This window comes from Anarhichas minor, unplaced genomic scaffold, assembly GCF_050575085.1.
Source record: "Anarhichas minor isolate MPS153535 unplaced genomic scaffold, ASM5057508v1 ptg000010l, whole genome shotgun sequence".
Taxonomy (NCBI): domain Eukaryota; kingdom Metazoa; phylum Chordata; class Actinopteri; order Perciformes; family Anarhichadidae; genus Anarhichas; species Anarhichas minor.
Genome location: NW_027466456.1, coordinates 785,004 through 802,500, shown reverse-complemented (window position 1 = coordinate 802,500; position 17,497 = coordinate 785,004). Strand labels below are relative to the sequence as shown.

General features: G+C 46.5%; 1 protein-coding gene across 1 annotated transcript in view; it reads right to left on the bottom strand.

The window, feature by feature from the left end:
* pdgfra (platelet-derived growth factor receptor, alpha polypeptide) overlaps positions 1-16,757 on the bottom strand; it is a 17,404-nt gene extending 647 nt beyond the window's left edge. Inside the window, exons 1-27 of the mRNA XM_076087280.1 lie at positions 16,700-16,757; positions 16,192-16,470; positions 14,963-15,223; positions 13,885-14,024; positions 12,919-13,081; positions 12,387-12,579; positions 11,794-11,909; positions 11,226-11,522; positions 10,874-11,140; positions 10,657-10,787; positions 10,212-10,380; positions 9,932-10,121; positions 9,678-9,793; positions 8,866-8,992; positions 8,576-8,772; positions 8,016-8,110; positions 7,386-7,518; positions 7,090-7,194; positions 6,091-6,201; positions 5,613-5,766; positions 3,854-4,013; positions 3,467-3,580; positions 2,306-2,428; positions 2,069-2,180; positions 1,873-1,972; positions 1,639-1,744; positions 874-1,109 (exon numbers count right to left, since the gene is read on the bottom strand). Of these exons, the coding sequence (XP_075943395.1) occupies positions 874-1,109; positions 1,639-1,744; positions 1,873-1,972; positions 2,069-2,180; positions 2,306-2,428; positions 3,467-3,580; positions 3,854-4,013; positions 5,613-5,766; positions 6,091-6,201; positions 7,090-7,194; positions 7,386-7,518; positions 8,016-8,110; positions 8,576-8,772; positions 8,866-8,992; positions 9,678-9,793; positions 9,932-10,121; positions 10,212-10,380; positions 10,657-10,787; positions 10,874-11,140; positions 11,226-11,522; positions 11,794-11,909; positions 12,387-12,579; positions 12,919-13,081; positions 13,885-14,024; positions 14,963-15,223; positions 16,192-16,470; positions 16,700-16,757 (4,253 nt within the window). The remainder of the gene's footprint in view (positions 1-873; positions 1,110-1,638; positions 1,745-1,872; positions 1,973-2,068; positions 2,181-2,305; positions 2,429-3,466; positions 3,581-3,853; positions 4,014-5,612; positions 5,767-6,090; positions 6,202-7,089; positions 7,195-7,385; positions 7,519-8,015; positions 8,111-8,575; positions 8,773-8,865; positions 8,993-9,677; positions 9,794-9,931; positions 10,122-10,211; positions 10,381-10,656; positions 10,788-10,873; positions 11,141-11,225; positions 11,523-11,793; positions 11,910-12,386; positions 12,580-12,918; positions 13,082-13,884; positions 14,025-14,962; positions 15,224-16,191; positions 16,471-16,699) is intronic.
* Between the last annotated feature and the right edge of the window lie 740 nt (positions 16,758-17,497).

Genomic DNA, 17,497 nt, shown 5'->3' with positions numbered 1-17,497 from the left:
CAGACCATAAAGCAGGGGATGCTTTAGGGCGGGGCTACTGTGATTGACAGGTCTCTACCAGAGCGTTGTCCGGTCTGGGAGTTGTCCGTGTTTTCGTCTTACAACTTTAACCATTTTCACCGTGTGTTTTCACTTCATGAAAGTTAATTGTAACATGTCGGTCGACTAAAAATGTTCGGTTGTACTTAGCTCTGCCCTCTAATGTCACAAAAAAACAAGATGGCGACAGGCAAAATGCTGAACTCAAGGCTTTAAAGTCGTAGATTTGTGAAGTCACTGTGATTACGTTCACTTCTTACAGTCAGTCTACAGTCAGGCCAGTAAATCTAACTTCCATCTTAGGCCCACTGCCTGTTGTTAAGCGTCCCGCGGTGAATTTTTAAAAAGTAAACTAGAATATTAAGTATGAACTTGAGTATATCTCTAATAAATTAGCTCGTTGCACTTCTTCGTATAAACACTAGATGTCGCTGCCATTTTGAACAACTACTTGACCTGCATTGATTACTAGTCGATGAAAACATTTAACTTCACTTGATGAGCAACATGTTGGAACTGAACGGACGAAGGACAGCGAGTGAATCCTGAAACGTTGGGAGAACGAGTCAAAAGGGAAGTGTGTTTGCTTAATCTGCAAGGATTATGTTGCTGTGATGAAAATGTATAACGAGAGAAGACATTATGAAAGTAAACAGTTCTTCAGTAAATCAGTTTCTCACTTCGTACATGTACTTATCCTGGAAATAGGAGTTTAGTTAAAACAATGTGTACAGGGGCAAGTACAAAGTGACTTACTGCAAGTAGAGATCAAGTTAACAGACATCACGGTTAAATCCGGTAGAGCAGTGGAGGTGAATGTTTGCTTTTCTTTACCCGTGTCTGTTCCTCTTCCCGTATTCGTCGTCAGATAAGGGGTCCAGGTCGGGGAGGGGAATGATGTAGCCGCTGTCGGAGCTCAGCCGCTGCTCGTCGAAGCCGCTCTCCCGGTCCTTCAGCTTGCCCTGGTTCTTGTAGCTGATGCCCACGTAGGCGTCGTCGTTCTCCACGCACACCCGAGTCACAGCCGGGTGGTCGCTCTTCAGGAACTCGTGGTTCACCCTCTCGTAATGCTGCGTCAGGGAGACGGACACGTTGAGAGTTCAGTGCTTGAATGAATCAATAAAAGGTCACAGTGACGCCTCAGGAGGTACGAGTGTGTGAGCGCTGGTGGTGCTGCCAGCTGGGTGGTGCGATTCCCCCCCGGGCCTTTAAACCGCTGTGAAGGAGGCAGAGGTACGGCTGTTTTGATGTGCCATGTGTGGCGTGGAGCTTAATGGGGTAATTTAGGCTGGGTGGTGGAGGCTCACCCAGCTGCAATCTAATCACTTGTTGGGTTCACAGAAACACTTCTCATGCACTCTCAGGAAGTGGAAGGGGCGTTTTTAAATGAGACACTGTTTTAAAAACCTGCACTTTGCTCGGCAACACGACTCAAAAGAAAAACTGCAAGGGGAGGAGCTAATCGTCAGCCTGGAAAATGCCAAAAAGAGAAGAAACAGAATGTGCACAAGGTCGAGAATGAGAGGTGGTAAAGCCAGAAAGCAGGTGTTGGGAATCCAAAGAGGTCTGAGGGGTCACGGGGGGGGGGGGGGGACTCACCCTCTTGTAGCTGGAGGGCAGCAGAGAAGAAACCGTGTCACTCAGACCCATGAACGAAGGCCTCTTCTCCTGCTCGCTGTTCCAGCACTTCATCATCATCTCATACCTGAAAGAAAGAAAGAAAAAACAGGCGACGTTAACTTGTGATCTTGACTCATGTCAGCCACTGTACATCACAGCTAGAGACAAGCCACTCCTCATCACAGCACATGTGATGATCATGTGATCACGTACACGTCATCTGGTGCAAGCTCCGGTTTGGACATCCGGTATCCACTCTTGATCTTGTTGTAGAAGCTTGAATCCACCACCATGCCTGGGTATGGGGTTCCACCTTCAGACCCCCCAAAACAAACCAAAACAGATTCTCATCATCCAACTCCAATGTGAAGGCTTTATTTTCTCTGACAGACGCTTGCAGTGGACTCACCTAAGGAGAATATCTCCCAGAGCAGGATGCCGTACGACCAGACGTCACTCAGAGTGGTGTACATGTTGTCGAAAATACTCTCTGGCGCCATCCACTTCACGGGCAGGAAAGTCTGCGTGACGACGGGGAGGAAATGTTCAGTCTCGCTTGCAAAACCGTTATGAAAAAAACAAACTATTAAAGACTAGACTATTAAAGCTGTGTTTTAAGTGAAAGCTGGTACGAGCGGAGACTCACACTCCCTTTGGAGACGTAGTTGCTGTCGTGCATGATGTCTCGGGCCAGTCCGAAGTCGCAGATCTTCACGATCTTTCCCTGAGAGAGGAGGACATTCCTGGCGGCGAGGTCCCGATGAACACACTACAAAGAGAGAGAGGAAGCAGAAAGATGACCAGCAGCTCGTCGCTTCACACACACGGGTGTTTTTTTCAGCCCTCTCAGTTCCATCCGTTTCCAGAACTCATTTCGCTCCCACAGCTACCGACTGCATCTATTTCTGGAAGTGTTTCATTTCAGCCGAGTTCATTTTTTAATGCCGTTTCATTTTGGCTTTATAAAGCTCGGCCTTTGTGTAAACATGCCAGTTGGAGGGATGGCTGTGACCGCTGGATATTTAGGGATAATAACTATGAAGCTGAGTGAATAGCTTGTGGCTGCAGCCCGGTAATTCTAGCCCTGGCTGTGCTGCTGCTATATTCGGCCCCTGGCTGCTCTCCTGAGTGGGCTCAGCAGCCTTCACCAGACTGCTTATCACCCAACAGCTTCAGTCCCCCTTTGGCCGGCACTGCTGTCCCCGTATAGGACAAAATCCACAACCAGCGGGAAGCAGGGGGAATGTGAGGCTGCAGGACCTAAAGCCATGGACGGATTACTGACAGGCACACAGGGGCCCAACGGGTTAGGGGGCCCTGGGCCTGTGCATGTTTGAAGTCACTGCTTATATTTCTTGGTAGGAAGTCACAAAACCCCCAAAAAGAGACGCAATAGAACCATAACCAGACACAAAGTGACCAAAACAAGATGCAATACGACTAGAAAAAGATGCTAAACAACCGCAGAGACAAGAAACGACCAAAACGAGATACAAAACAACCAAAAAGAGACGCAAAACTACCAAAGACGCATGGAAAACAATTGAAAAGAGATGCAAAACTGCTAAAAACAGACACAAAACGACAAAGAGACACAAAAGCACCAGAAAGAGACGGAGAACAACTACAATTTGATGCAAAACAACCAATAAATCTCTTTGAATCTGTGGCTCTTCTTCCTATATTGGAGGGGTGGGGGCCCTTCACATGTCTGTGCCCAGGGGCCCCTTGTCTCATAACCCATCCATGCCTAAACCAAAGCTGTACAAACGTTTTCATTTATTGTCTCTCTGTGGACAAAACGTACATTCTTGGAAGCCAGGAACTCCATGCCTTTGGCCACCTGGTAGGTGAAGCTGAGCAGATCGGTGGTGCTGAGGCCCTCGTTCATGTCGTCTGACAGCAGCTCGTCCATCTCGTCCTCTGGTTTAAGTGAACACACAGAAAACAGCCATGAGTATATACGTTCATCACGCACCGGCTGCTCAGACCTGGCTTCTGAACTAATGGCAGGGAGAAACCGGGCATTATTATGCTGCCTGCTGCAATTATCCTCTCCATGTAATTACAGGGCCGCACCAGGAACTCAATTCTGACAAGGGTGCACCCCTCAAAACCAACGCTGACTCAAAACAAACGCAGCGCTGACGCCGAGTCATTGCACACCAGTAGCTCAGAGGAGAGGGTGAGCGGCGTGCGTACCTTTCTGAGAGGGCGGGTGGTCGTACTCAGACTTCTGGATGTCCGAGTACTTGGAGGCGTCGCTCATCTCCAGCATGGGGACGTACTGAGTGTTGTCGCCCTGCTTCATATCCATGTAGTCTGCTTTGCCCTCGAAGGACAGGATCACATAACTGTGTGCAAAGAGAGGGAGAACATTAGAGCCATGATGTGGTGATAATACATCATGTTATACATTGGATTCTGTCCCTTATTGTGTGTGTGTGTGTGTTCTCTGGCCCGGCCTTAGAGGAAGATGTGGTTGAGTCTGGTACACAGCAGCCGGGATGAAATCATGTTACGGTCAATTTCGAAGTGTGGTCACTGTGAGTCATCAGACAGAGGGCTGCTGTTTCACCGCGGGACGCTGGGCCGGACAGAATTAACAGGTACCTCCAGAGCAATGAAATTAGGGCTGAAAGCTGAGACCACTTCAGGCTGCGATTTGATTAGGGCGAAGACGCCAGATGATCTCCTCAACCGTGGAGAAAATGACGATAGAGTTACCGATTAGGGGTGTGTGTGTGTGTCTGTGTGTGTGTGTGTATTTGAGACAATGGCTGTGATAAGCCTCGTTTCCACCAAGAAGTTCCTGGTAATTTTAGTTCCGGGAACTACTTTTCAAGGAACTAAAAGGGTTCCTTCGGCCCATTGTTGTCCGTGTTTCCATAGTGATTTAAAGACCTGGCAAATTAATCCGCTGACGTATGAAAAAAGCGACCCAACAAGGGACGATAGCTGCTGGTGGTTTCAGGGTTAAACACACTCTGCAGCCTGCAGCTCAGTGTGTTCGCATATTTAACTAAAAACAATAAACCTGAGGTTTGGTCGGCGTAGTGTTTACTGATGCAGTAAATGTCCTTTCATTCCTTTCATGAAGTGAAAACACACGGTGTAAAGGGTTCAAGTTGTGAGACGAAAACACGGACAACGCTCTGGTAGAGACCTGTCAATCACTGTGTAGCCCCGCCCTAAAGCATCCCCTGCTTTATGGTCTGTTTGACTCTAAATGGACCATAATGTACTAAATGAACATCATGCTGTATTGAAGAAGACTTGAAACTAGAGATTGAGACCATAAACTCATGTTTACAATGTTTACTGAGGTAATAAATCAAGAGAGAAGTAGAGTCATTTTCTCATAGACTTCTATACAACCAGAGGAGTCGCCCCCTGGTGGTCACTAGAGATAATGCAGCTTTTAAAACAGTTCTGCATTGACTTCACTTTTCGGAACCAGAGGTTGCCGCCTGTTTAGAAAGTAACATAAAAATACAATAATCGGAAAATCTCTCTTTTTCTCTGTCTTTGTTTAAAATGAGTCGAGAAGCCGACAGCAAAGCCTAACTTTACTTTTAAGGTTATTAAACAAAGAGAAATGCTCATCGCTTGTCCTAAAATGACACTAGAGTACTTGAATGAAACGGTAAACGAGTTGAAGCAGCGGCGCCGTTTGTGTTTGACCAATCAGCGACGGTCATCCCTGCAAACCCCACCCTGAAAGTTTCCTCTCAGAAAGTATTAAAAACCCGACCGGGGCCTTTTTGGGAGGTAAAACGTCCCCAGAACTAAACTTAGACTCTGGTCCCTGCAGTCAAAAGGTTCCTGCAGCCCAAAAGGGTTTTTATGGAGACGGTGTATTGAAATGTGTGCTTTTGTCCGCTCCCTTAACATTTCCCGAACACGATAACTCTCTGAATTACAAGTAAAAAAAAAAAATCTAAGACACAAACCTCCTGCTGCTCTCATCTGTAGGGTTGATCCCAAAGATGTCCAGCTCTTTCTTGCTCTTCTCCGGGTTCAGGGTGAGGAAGGTGTCCCTGTTCTTGTGCAGGTAGTTGACCAGGTCCCCGTAGAAGCAGTACTCCGTGATGATGTAGATGGGGCCTGGGAACCACACGGCAGATAAGAGTCGTGCATCGGCGTCAGTCTGCAGGCTAATCTTATCAGAGAGGCTCGTAAAGGCTGAAGAGCTCAGTCGAGAGGGCAAGCCTCCACTCTGCCATAAAACACCACGCCCACCACAGAGCGGAGACGGGAGCTGCCGGTCTCTCTGGGCTGTAAATCATCTGAATGAGTGTGAACGTGCGTGCATGAAGCAGCATGAACGTGCGCGTTATTGTGTGCCTCTCGTGTAAAGCGGTGGCTAAATTGCAGAGAAGAGGAAACTTAAACTAAAGCACCATTTGTGTTTGTGTGTGTAGTGTTTACCTGATTTGGTGCACGCTCCCAGGAGGTTAACGATGTTCAGATGTGGTCCGAGATGAGTCATGATCTTCAGTTCGGACATCAGGGCCTGCTTCTCACTGGAGCGGGCCGTGGCTGAAAGGAGGCGTGGGAAAATGTGACTATCGTGGCGTGTGATCAGCCACATTCAGCCTCGTGCATTTATGACCCTGCAGACTCTAAAGTATCTTCCTTTCCCCAACCTTCTGCAGTAGTTGAATACAATCAGCTGTCAGGTGAAATGTTTTCAGTATTTTGGTATTAAATGGTTCAACAGGCCTAATATTTTGTGTCACTGATTTGAATTCATGATCACAGTGTTTTATGGGCTTATTTTATGTTTGAAGTGTAAACGTATAAAGGAACTCCACCACGGTCACGTGACGTCACGTCTCCAGCACTAAGCTAAAGGAGGACTAGTGTTCTCGTGAGGACGTTTAGTCGTCTCATTTAGGGGCGTTCACTTTTTATATCAGAGAACTAAAGGTTAAAATCGTTTAAAGGGACAGTTCACCCTAAAATCTAAAATACATATTCTTCCTCTTACCTGTGGAGATATTTATCGGTGTAGATTGTTTTGGGTGAGTTCAGAGTGTTTGAGATATCGGGCATAGAGATGTCGGTCTTCTCTCTGATATGTTGTGACTTGATGGCACTCAACAGAAATGTCTCTTTCTAGAAATCATGACCCGTTTACTGAAGATAACCCAAAGAGGTTGTGAGCAGTTTCATGAACATGAAAACAGGTTAAAACACTAAAAGCATCTAGATCACTACAGGTAAGAGGAGAAACATGTGTTTTCATTTAGAGGTGAACTGTCCCTTTAAGCTTGTGATAACCACATTCCAATCCAATCCAATTAATCCACAAACAACTCACCGACTTCTCTCCTGACCACACCCTATAACTCCTTTAACTCATCTCAGATGACCTGCAGCGACACGTCTTTAAAGTCTTGTAAATCTGTGATCCGTTGAACTCACGTTTCAGCATCTTCGCTGCCACCTTCATCACGGGCTGGGAGCGGCTCAGTCCGTAAGCGGTGCCCTCCACAACCTTCCCGAAGGCTCCGGAGCCCAGGATACGACCTGGAGAGAGACACGACGTGAAGAAGCCACTTATCAACAGACGGCAGACAGAAGAAGCTTCACTCTTTGGATGCTCTCGTGCTTTCTCATCTGTGACCGAGTCAAACCAAACCCCCTTCTGCCCGAGTGAGATAAGCTCGACACTTAAAGGTTTTCAGCTCGAGCATCAGAAGAATGATATGTCAGCTCACCGAGCATGAGTCTGTCTCGGGGGAACTCCCATCTGGAGTCGTAAGGAAGCTGCATTGGATCCACATAGATGTACTCGTGGCCGTCCGGGCTCACAGACTCGATGACCCTCCAGCGGATCTCGTAGCGTGGTTTCTGAAAGACAGAAGACACGTAAGAGCTCATTAATCAGCACTGTTGGACGCCGTACTGGGTCTCATATCTCCAAAGCCTTGCAATGTCTGTTAGGAAATTTTGTTTCATTTATTATGTATTATATTAAGTCAGGAGACTTTTGCTTTGGGTGGGAGCGCTGCTATTTGGTAGATAACCAAACATATTCACATTCATAAAAATTATGAATTATTTTGTGGGTTCTTTGTGGGCGGAATATTTGTGCGGGGGTGACAAATGAAATCCAAGTGATGTCAAACCTCCAGGTCATAGTTTATTTGATGTTTTTTATTTGATGTTATTTTGTGACTGAAATGGAACCCAGCAATGCGGATAACTCGCACTGGAAATCAGGAATTTCACGCTGGACTTTGTCGGGCTATTTCGCTATCAAAAAAACAAAATTTCCCAAATACATAAACAAGTGCAGAAGAAGAGATGAACACGTGAGAATGAATGCATAATGGTGCCAACAGTACCTGTTTCCAGATAATAACCAAGACAATGAGTGAGATGATGACAATGACCAGCAGCACCAGCACAGCAGCAGCTACAGTCAGCTCTGGGTGAGGGCCTGTTCAGGAGGAGAGCCGGGGGGGGGGGGGGGGGGGGGGGGGGGGTCACACGTGTTAACATGGTCCATCACATGACATGATGTCCGTCACGTGTTGCACAACAAATGTCGTCTGTCAGGGATAAGAAACAATGAAATCCTGACGGTGTCCAGTTTACTGGGACCAAAAGGTATGCTGGGGAGAAAACATGGAGGTGGGGGAGGGGACAGGCGCTGGTTTAGGGGGAGTGGGTGAGGATGGGGGTGTAAAGCTCGTCTGGAAGGAACAAATGGCCTAACGATCTCTTGCTTCCCTGAATTAGCCTTCACAATAAGAGCCTCCTATCAGCTGTCTCACCACAAACTCATCATCTGACAGGTGCTGTGACGCTGTCGCACTCTGAGTGTCACAAACGGAAGCAACTCCACAACAACAACAAACATCAAATGACAAGTGTGTGTGTGTGTGTGTGTGTGTGTTCTTACCATTGGACACCAGTTTGACCTCCCTGCTGACGATGCCCATTTCGTTCCTGGCCTGGCAGCGCACCGCCAGCGTGCTCTCCAGGTGACCAAACATGACCCGGCTCTCCAGGTTGCTTTCCTCGTCGACGTGCGAGTCCATCGCGATCTCCGTGGAGTTGGCGGGGAGCAGCACCCAGGCCGACGAGTCGTTGGCACAACTTGAACAACAGGACGAGAGACATGACGTCAATCAAAGTGTCCCGGCTGATCCAAGCATCTCTGTTGGCTGTCGCTCTAAAGAAGAAACTTACTGCTTGATGTTCTTGCAGACGAACCACTCCACCACCGGAGTGGGCTGCCCTCTGGTGATGCACACCACAGACTGGCCGGTGGCTGAGCCGTGGTGGATGTCCATCAGGTCCACAATGACTGCAGGCACTGTAACACAGTCCGACAGCAGGGGGGTAAGCTTTGCAACGTGTGTGTAAATCAGGCGGCTACCGTTGAAGTGAAGCCAATACTTCATGTGTTAAAGCTGCATTCTCTCTAGTGTCCACCAGGGGGCGACTCCTCTGGTTGTATAGAAGTCTATGAGAAAATGACTCTACTTCTCTCTTGATTTATTACCTCAGTAAACATTGTAAACATGAGTTTATGGTCTCAATCTCTAGTTTCAAGTCTTCTTCAATACAGCATGATGTTCATTTAGTACATTATGGTCCATTTAGAGTCAAACAGACCATAAAGCAGGGGATGCTTTAGGGCGGGACTACACGCTGATTGACAGGTGTCTACCAGAGACACCGTCTCTACGTCACTCCTCCTCAGTCAGCCAATCAGAATGTCTTCCCTCGCCTCCTAACCTCACTGCAGGTCTTATCTTTGTCGAGTACCGCCAGAAAACCGACCCACAAAATAATCACCAGTTTGTCTAAGAACTTAAACATCAGTACCCATATTTACAGCAGGCACATTTTAAAACATTTTAAAAGAACTGCAGCAGTGAAAATAAGACGGAAATAAAACACTTAGATTGAATAAAATGCATAAGTTCAGAGGAGGAAACTTCAGACTAACATGTGAGGAAAAGACTGTAACTGAGGACATAAAGAGGCATTCTGACCTTTCACCTCCAGGATCAATCCGACGTCTCGTCTTTGGTCTCCGTTCTCCACCCGCATGGTGTAGTTCCCGCTGTCCTCCTCCTTGGCTCGGATCAGGGTGAGAACACCCGTGTAGCTAAACAGAGCGACACAAACCAGAGACTGCAACTTAAACACAACAGTCGTGGAGGTTCACGGTCGCACCGAGTCCTAACGAGAGGCCTGTTTGACATGCGGGAACTCGTCATTAGTCGACCTCGAGCGGGAGGCTCACCTGGTCTCGCTGAGCTGCTGGAGGCTGGTGGAGATCTCCGCCGTCACGTCGCTGAGCGGGATGCCGTCTTTGAGCCAGGTGACGTGAGCGCTGGGGAAGGAGCTGATTTCGGCCCTGAACTCCCGGACCTCGTCCAGCTCCGCCGATTCATATTCTCTGAACTCCGGCCAGACGGACATGAACTCACTCGCTGTTAGGAAAGAGGCCGACGGACAATCAGCGCTCATTCAGAGAGAATTTTATGAAAGAACACGAAGTAAATAAAACACAGTTGTCGTACCAAAAACTCTAATAGCCAGCTCCTTCGTCTGGCTCTCGTTGCTGATGATATCGGTGATGGAGCACGAGTAGATGCCGCTGTCTTTAGCTGAGGCCTGCGGGATCGTCAGGGTGTAACGGATCTCCTGGTCCCTCTTGTTCTCCTGCACTGTTTTGATTCCACGATTAGCCTGTCAAACAAAAAGGAACATCAGAAACGTTGAGCTTTTGATCGATTGGTTGGTTTCCTCTCTCTGAATATCTTTGCATTGTGGACAAAACAAGACATTTGAGGATGTCATCTTGAGATTTGGGAAACACTGAAAGACGTTTTTCATACTTTTCTGCCACCAAATGACTAAACAACGTTATTTGAGTTTCAGCAATAGGACTTTTGGGAGACTGAACCCAAACACACTCATTCTAGATCTTTTTTTTGTGCTGCATAGGACGACTTGTGTCCTCACCAGTTTTCCGGGGTATTTCCAGTGGTCTTCCAGGATCTCAGATCCCCGAGCCAGACAGGTGACGGTGATGGTGTCTCCCACCAGTAGAGCGGTCCGCTTGGCCGTCAGCTCAACGTGCAGAGCGGCGCCACCTGAGATGCAACAATTAACATTAGCAACATGTGTGGGGGAAATAAAAGAAAGAAAGCGCGGAGCTGGTATCTGAAAGGTGAAGCACCTGCCCAGCCGTGGACGATGTATTCCCCGCTGTAGTGTTCCTCCCCGTTTATGAGAGCCTTGCAGACGTAGGTTCCAGCGGTGAACACTCCCAAAGCGCCCCTCTTGCTGTCGTAAACGCTGCTAACGGGCTGCTGGGTGTCCACGTTGACCAGAGTCACATTAGCACTGGGATCGGACACGCGGCACTGGATCTCCATGTCCTCGTGGTCGGACAGGACGTGGTTGCCAAAGGGCACCAGCGACGGCACAAAGGGAACATCTGGATCTGGAGTAAAAGAAGTTTCTCAGACCAGATGATACAAAGCATTGAATAGAAAACAAATAGACAAAAGCTCCAGGCTGCTGTGTACCTGGCACATAGATGTAGATGCTGCTGTCCTCCGTGTCCTCTGTGGTGTTGCGGCTGTAGAAGCAGGTGTAGTAGCCGGTGTGCATCGCCGTGGCTTTGTCCACTGTGACGGTGGTGACGAACAGGCCGCTGTTGTCCTCCCGCGCTTGCTCGAGCACGTCGATCGGCGTCCCCCAGGCGAGTTTGGCCTCTCCCCGACAGGTCAAGGTGAAGGGGGTGTGGAGGGGCACCACCAGCTCCTCCGCCTGAGGCAGCAGCACGGGGGCGGAGGACGGAGGGAACATCAGAGCGGTGGGGGCTGAAAGAAGAGACGTGTGCAGAGCTCAGTCATCACTAAATCCTCGACCTCTGGGGTTCTCTATCTGCTGAGCCACATGTGTGATCGGGAAAACATTTTCAAGGACCACCTTAGAATAAAATAAAATAATATCACGTTGCTTTGTTTTTATTCATGTGAATATTTGAGCCATCTACTCATCCATCTACCTGTCTGTCTCTCCATCTATCTTCTTGTCTATCCATCCCTCCCCCCTTCTGTCTGTCTGTCCGTCCGTCTGTCCTTGTCTTACCTTTCACTCTGAGGCTGAAGGAGAACTGAGCGGAGCGAGACCCGCTGAGGGCTGTGATGGTGTAGTTCCCGTCGTCTTTCCCCAGAGGCTGTCGTAATGTCAGAACGCTTTGATACCTGGGAGAAAAATAATAATATCTATTATAAATACATTTTATCTCCTGATGCTTCCACGCAGGGACGGTAAATATGACGGCGGTTAGCTTAGCTTAGCTTAAAGACTGGAAACAGGGGGAAACAGCTAGCCAGACTCTGTGACTAAAAATCTACCAGCTCACTGATGTTTTTAGTTTAAATCCTTTATTACTTCGAATTAGATCTATTTAATTCAACTCTGTTTATATACTTTACACATTATACACCAAATTTTATTTTCCTGTTTATGTTTTGACTAATTTGTTGCTGCATTAAAAATCTCCCGGCTGCAGCTTCACATTTATCGTACAAAGATCAGTATGATCTCATCAAACTCGGCAAACAAACCAGATATAATTTCCCAAAAATATTCCTTTAAACGTCTTAATCGCTGTCAGAACTGAAACTGTGAAAGCCTCATCCATCGACACATTAACGAATCACAAGCTTCATTCTCACCGATTCCCCTCCAGGTGGCTCGTCTTGGCGAGGACGTAGTAGCTTTGCGACATGTCTCTGCCGTCTTTCAGCCAAGACACTTTGGGGGCCGGGTAGCCGTCGATGAGGATGGTGAACTCCGTCTCCTCCAAAAGGCTGACGAACTCCGTGGCCAGAATCCCACTGTGGTCCAGCGCCACGAAGGAATTCTCCTCTGAAGAGAGCAACAGAGAAAATAAATGGATGAGAATGGGTGAAAGGTTTAGACTCTGAGTGAGTGAGAGGTGCAGCACAGCGGAGGGAGGACGGGTGGAGGCCTGACACACACATCTGCTGGAGCCATCCCATAAAACACAGTAGCTGTTGTTGAAAGCAGAGGTGAAGCTTTACAGTCGGATGGCAGAAAATGACTTCCACACACCCTGAAACTAAACGCACCTTGTGGACGAATTGAACTGGATGACGATAATGTTACAGTCGGATTAAGTGGGTGGCGTGAGTTTGGCTGAGAACTCATGAAAACAAAAGGTATCCGGGGGTAAAGAAGGCTTACCGAAGACGGTGACGGCCACGCTGCTGACTCGGACCTCGCCGCTGATCTCCTCGGTGACGGAGCACTCGTAGGCGCCGCTGTCCTGAGAGGTGGCTTGTGGGACGCTGAGGGTGTAGACGACCCGGTTAGGAAGAGTCTGCTTCATCTGAACTGCGTCCACGGCCTTTAAGAAACAGGACAACAACACATGAAACCCACAAAGAAACCTCTGTAATAAGATAGTAGAGTTTTACTGCTGCTTAGGACTAATGGTTAAAACACTTGCTCGGCTAGAGCAGATAAATCAGGATCACAGAGCCGTTTAAAAAGCCTGTAATTGCGACTGAGTCCAAAACCAGGAGTTCAGCGTTCCCGGACTCTGGAAAAGGACTTAGAGGAATCCCAATGCAGAGAAACAAGGGAAACGATGAATTATGAATCTGGATATGAATATAAACAAGATTTGCACATGCACATCATTCAGCGGACACTTCAAAAAGCACTAAATGTTTAGCTGGCTGTCATGTGCAGACAGCATCTGTCCTACAAGTCTGACAGTCAATGGGGTCAAAGGATTTACAACCTTCTTCTTTCGAACTGCCGGCTCCCCTCGAGCCATTTGTCCACAACTTCCTGTCAGCGTCCTGCGTACGGGGTTAACTGCAGCAGGAGCCGTTTGGCCGCCCGTCCTCGAGACGAAGACACAACATTCGGTCGCTGCTTTCCTAACACATACTTTGTAACCACTAAGGGCCGTCCTCAGAGCTATATTCCACCAGCGGGTTCAGGGCCAAAAAACATTATTCCCTAATTTAAGGCTCGGTGCTGCTGTGGCGAGGAAATGACATGGAAATGTGACAAGGGGTTGAAGGAAATGGGGCAAGAAAGGCTGAGAAGGTAAAGCTTATTATGGATGAAGCCATAGAGGAGACGCAATTGAAACTTAAAAACACACACGAAGAAAAGGGAAAAAGGGCTGCATCTTGCCTGTTTTTTCGGATGCAGCCACTGCTGATGAAAGTTGAATCCTGTGGGAGCGACACATGTGACGTTGAAGGGCTGTCCGGCTCTCACCGTCTCCCCGCTGGCTTTCACCTCCACGTCAAAATCCTCCACCTCCTCGGGGGCTAAAGGGACCACCAGAGAGTAGATATCAGCACCGTCACCTCACAGCTCCAAACATAGTGACAGATTGATTACCAAGAGCTCATTCGTCACCGACACACACACACACACACACACACACACACACACACACACACACACGCGCGCGCGCGCACACACACACACACACACACACACGGAGTGAAAGCAGACGTGTTAAGTCATCTCTCTCTGTGACAATGACATGATGTCACAGCTCTCATGCAGTGAGATCACCCAGCAGCCATGGACGGATTATGAGACAATGGGCCCCTGGGTACCGATGTGTAAAAGGCCCCCACCACCTCTCCTATATAAGAACAAGAGCCACAGATTCAAAGAGACATATTTTTGGTCTTTTTGTGTCTTGTTGTAGTCGTTTTGTGTCTCTTTTTGGTTGTTTTACATCGCTTAATGAAGTTTGGGATCTTTTTTGGGTCGTTTTGTGCTTTGTTCTGGTTGTTTTGCATTCCTTTGCAGTCGTTTTCTGTCTCTTTTTGGTCAGTTTGCATCTCGTTGTTGTCGTTTGCTGTCTTGTTGTGGTCGTTTTGTGTCTCCTTTTGATAGTTTCGCATCTCTGTGGTAGTTTTGAGTGTCTTTGTGACTTCCCAACAAGACATTAGTTAGCAGTAACTTCAAACAGAAGCTCTGGCCCAGGGGCCCCCCTAACCTATTGGGCCCCTGGGCCTGAACCCAGCAGGCCCCTTCAGTAATCTGTCCATGCCTGCAGCCCTCTCATTGTAAACAGGCTTGGGGATTGATTCCAGCTGTGCAGTTTTAGCATTTGCATCCTATTACTTAAGTGCTTTTTTAAAAACACAATAATTACATGCTCATTCTGAGTTGTTCATTAACACTAGAATTTTAGAATATATTACAGCAAATCTATGAAATGTCCGTTTTCCTCGTCTTCTTGACTTACCCTCGGTCTCCACGGTGTAGATGTCACTCGTGATCGTCCGGCCGTTCACTGTGGCTTCACACTGGTACTGTCCAGGCAAGAGACTTCCAAAGAAGCCTATCTTGTTGTCGTAGTAGGCGAGCATCTCCTCTCCACTGGGGACGCTCCTCAGGGTGACGTGAGAGTAAGGGTCCGACACCCGGCAGGAGATGGGGACCCCCGGTGTGTCCATGGGAACTACCAAGTTTTCGGGGGTCTCTGGGACGAATGGAGCCTGGGGATCTAGGTGTGTGCAAAGCAGAGTCGGGAGGTCACATTAGGTTTCATTGAAAAGCAGAATTTCTAATCCACTGTACTTCTTTTTCATGCTTAATTTCGAAGAGATAACATATTATTCCTAATACAAATTAAAAGTTGAATACATAAGCAATAAAACACACCCTTGGGTTTTGCTGCTACAGCCCTATCTGTTCTGATAGTTAGCTAGTCTCACTTTAAAAGTCCATACACAGTAAACCCCTGACTATAGAGTGCTGCAGGAATGAGTCCTAAAACCCAGAAATGAGTCAGCATTGTTACACTTCCAGTTAACTCATCTCAAAGTCTTATCTGTGCGTTCCAATTCCACCATACTATTTAGTACACCAGGATAAAGATTTAGTATGTCCCAATAGATCCCAATGCATATTATGTCAAATGCAGTTTGCCACAAAATACCAGGATTTTCCTACATTTCCTACAAGCATTTTCACAACGTTTTTCTGGCTATTCTGACAAAGAAAAAACAAAAAGTAAAGGATTTTGAACGCTGATAGTGTGTTTTTAAATTTTCTGTTTTACAATATTAAAATATGTCAGTAAATACTCATCTGGTGAATTTTTTTATTTTGCACGTGTCTTAAAAAGGTGGCGGTTGCTAACAGGTGGCTAAAGGAGACCACTAAGCTAAACGCTAGCTACTACTAGCTTAGCGGTGGTGACGTGAAGTAATGTAACGTATATATATATATATATGTATATACATATATATATATATATATATATATGTTAACCGTGGTGTAGTTTGTTTATAGAAAACCATAAAAAGTGGTGCTCTTTACTGAATAAAACGTGTACATATCCTAAACCTGTGTTTAATTAAAAACGGAGTTTATTTACTCCAATAATCCAAAACTTTCAGGGGAACCAGTGTGATGCTAACTTCCGGGTGAGCCTATCGGCGCCATCTTTTTAAAAAAACGGTTGTTCACCTGGGACGAAGACGTATATTCCCGCCTCATTGTCTTCTTCCGGTTCGCCCTCCAATGACTCATAGGTACACATGTAGTAGTTGGTGTTTTCTACGGTGGCGTTGAAAATGAAAAGCGTCGCCGTGTAGTATCCCGGGATCACTAAGGTGTTTGTCGGCAGCGGCTCGGCCCAAACGACGTTTCTTTTACCGGTGCAGCTGATGTTGAACACGGAGCTGGGCCGGAGGATGAACTCTTCTTCGTTGGACACGATGGTAGGCGGCGACAGACCGGAAGTAACTGAAAGATAGTTTTGTAAACATTAGAGCAACTGTCAAAAAAAAATATATATTATGTATATTAGCCTACTATGTGTATATATATATCTATCTATATATATATATATATATATATATATATATATATATATATATATATATATAGTCATATATATATATATATATAGTCATATATATATCTTTTTTTTAAAATTATTATTATAATAATAATTATTTTTTTTTTAACTTACCTGAAACCAGCACCACCAGGAAACCCCCAAAGACGACCCACGTCTTTAGGCCATCCATGATCATGGATGTTGTAGCCTTAAAGACAGAAAGACGACTTATTTAGTCAACAAACAATGTACCACTGTCTCCACGTTCTAAAAAAGTATATAACATTACGATTTAATCAATAAATCAATGTCTTATTGATTTCTTGCTTTATTAATTAACCCTTAAAGATTTATAGAGTGAATTTGGGGGGGATTCGGCTTGTGGTCTCCCACATCACTGCAGTACTGAAACAGTAAAAATCTGGACTGTATCACAGGATTACGTGGATTATTATTATTTGTTTGTAGGATGAAGATAACAAGACGTTTGAATTCCTGTGCTGTACATGAGATGACAGGACGCGCTGCTAGTGAACATACAAATGGTCGCTAGAGGGCGACACAGTCCACATTTTAACAGCATCAAACCTCTTTGAATCTAATCATCTCCAGTTTGAACAGTCGAGTTGTTCTTTTCGCCTGATTTGAAGAAAATATCCGCTTTTCAAAGCTTTGATTTACAACTATATTGCAAAGTCTATAACATGCACATGCAGACTGTCTTTTTTTCTTGTTTGGCTCAAACATATTTTTTTAATAAAATGTCTAAAGGACCCTTAATTAAGACTTTCTCGTCTCACAGAGGCTGCCAGGTTCGGTTTGGTCACGCAGCTCACCAGCAGACATCCCCCCCCTGTGTGCCTGTCTGTCTGATCTTGGATCAGGGCGTTCAGTCAGGGGCCACACAGTTTGAGAGGCGCTCACTAAAAG